This window comes from Capsella rubella, unplaced genomic scaffold (genome assembly GCF_000375325.1).
Source record: "Capsella rubella cultivar Monte Gargano unplaced genomic scaffold, Caprub1_0 scaffold_4, whole genome shotgun sequence".
Lineage (NCBI taxonomy): Eukaryota > Viridiplantae > Streptophyta > Magnoliopsida > Brassicales > Brassicaceae > Capsella > Capsella rubella.
Window position 1 is genome coordinate 5153263 of NW_006238920.1, and position 1541 is coordinate 5154803.

The 1541-nt window shown below is 38.2% G+C and overlaps 1 protein-coding gene across 1 annotated transcript in view; it reads right to left on the bottom strand.

Moving 5' to 3' along the window:
- Positions 1 to 1541, bottom strand: part of LOC17890066 — a 16116-nt gene that overhangs the window by 1286 nt on the left and 13289 nt on the right. The window contains exons 6-8 of the mRNA XM_006296467.2: positions 1111 to 1470; positions 477 to 713; positions 34 to 350 (exon numbers count right to left, since the gene is read on the bottom strand). Of these exons, the coding sequence (XP_006296529.2) occupies positions 34 to 350; positions 477 to 713; positions 1111 to 1470 (914 nt within the window). The remainder of the gene's footprint in view (positions 1 to 33; positions 351 to 476; positions 714 to 1110; positions 1471 to 1541) is intronic.

Consider the following 1541-nt stretch of genomic DNA (forward strand, 5'->3'; position numbering starts at 1 on the left):
CTCCCATCTTTAGCAAACTTCACATTTGCTAACCTTAAGTCTTTAATCCTTTCATTCCTAATCTTTTCTTCTTCATCAACATCAGATTCAGGTAATACGTTGAAGTTCTGGAAAGGATTATTGTCAGTGATATCCTCTATTTCACTGTCAGAAACTTTGTTGTCCCCTTTCTTAACCCCCTTGTTGTCCCCTTTTCTTTCCCCTTTCTTGTCCTCAACCTCAACCTTTGAGAGTTTGAATTTGACAAGAGGAATCTTTACAACATCTTCAGCAAGTTCTTCCACCAGATCAGAAGGGACACTTGGTTTCAGCTGCTGAACAGCTCTAGGCTTTCTACCTCTCTTCTTTGGCTGGTCTTTTTCCTCATTCGCTTTCCTTCTTGCTTCAGCATCTGCCCTCTTCTTTTCCTCTACTTCTTTTTTCTTCTGGGCATCTGCTTCTCTTCTCTTCAGTGCATCTTCTTTCTTTTTCAGTGCCTCCTCTTTCTTCTTTTGAGCCTCGGCATCTTTCCTCTGCTGTGCTTCTAAATTCCGCGTCACAGGCCGCGTTTTCTTATTAGCAGGAGAGGGAGATTTCTCAATGAAATCAAGAAGATCATCTTTCTTATTAGTGGCCTCATCGAAATCCTTATTTAGATTCTTGATACACTGATTAATGTTACTGTCCAGAACTGCTTCTTCTTCTTCTTCTTCCTGAATTTTTTTCTCCTGTAACTTCATAACACAAAACAACTCAGCCATAACACAAAATAACTCAGCCATAACATAAAACAACGCAGCCATAACACTAAACAACTCTACCATAACAGAGGTATAACTCAGCCATAACACAAAACAACTCTTACATAACAGAGGTATAACTCAGCCATAACATAAAACAACTCAGCCAAAATAGAGATATAACTCAGCCATAACATAAAACAACTCAGCCAAAACAGAGATATAACTCAGCCATAACATACAACAACTCAGTCGTAATGTATCTGATAACCCAGCCATAACATAAACAACTCAGCCGTAATGTATTTGATAACTCAGCCATAACATAAACAACTAATTAAAAAAATCGAATAACTCAGCCATTACATAAAATTAAGAGAACTCAACTTACCGGGGGACTAGTAACAGAGTTGTCTTGGCTTGACGGTTTCTTCTGAATTTCAGGTGTCTGTTCTTTTTTTTTCCCAAAAGCATCCCTGATTCTTATATTGGAGATGCTTTTGAGTGGTAATTTGTCGTCATTCTGAATGTTTTTGCCTCCACTCATGAGACCAGCTAGGCCTCCACCTCTGGCAACGAAGGAAATTAGGCCTTTCATATTGACGAATTCTTCATCAACACGTGTGAACTTATCATCAAAGGTCTCAACCTTTGATTTCATGGTCTCAATACTTGATTTCATTTCTGAAACCATACCCACGAGTAATTTAAGTGACGCCATTCCACCAGCATCGTCCTCTTCACTATCAGCCTGCAAAACATACACAAAAATTGATAATCAAAACATACACAAAGTTATATGACTATATAACATATAACTTA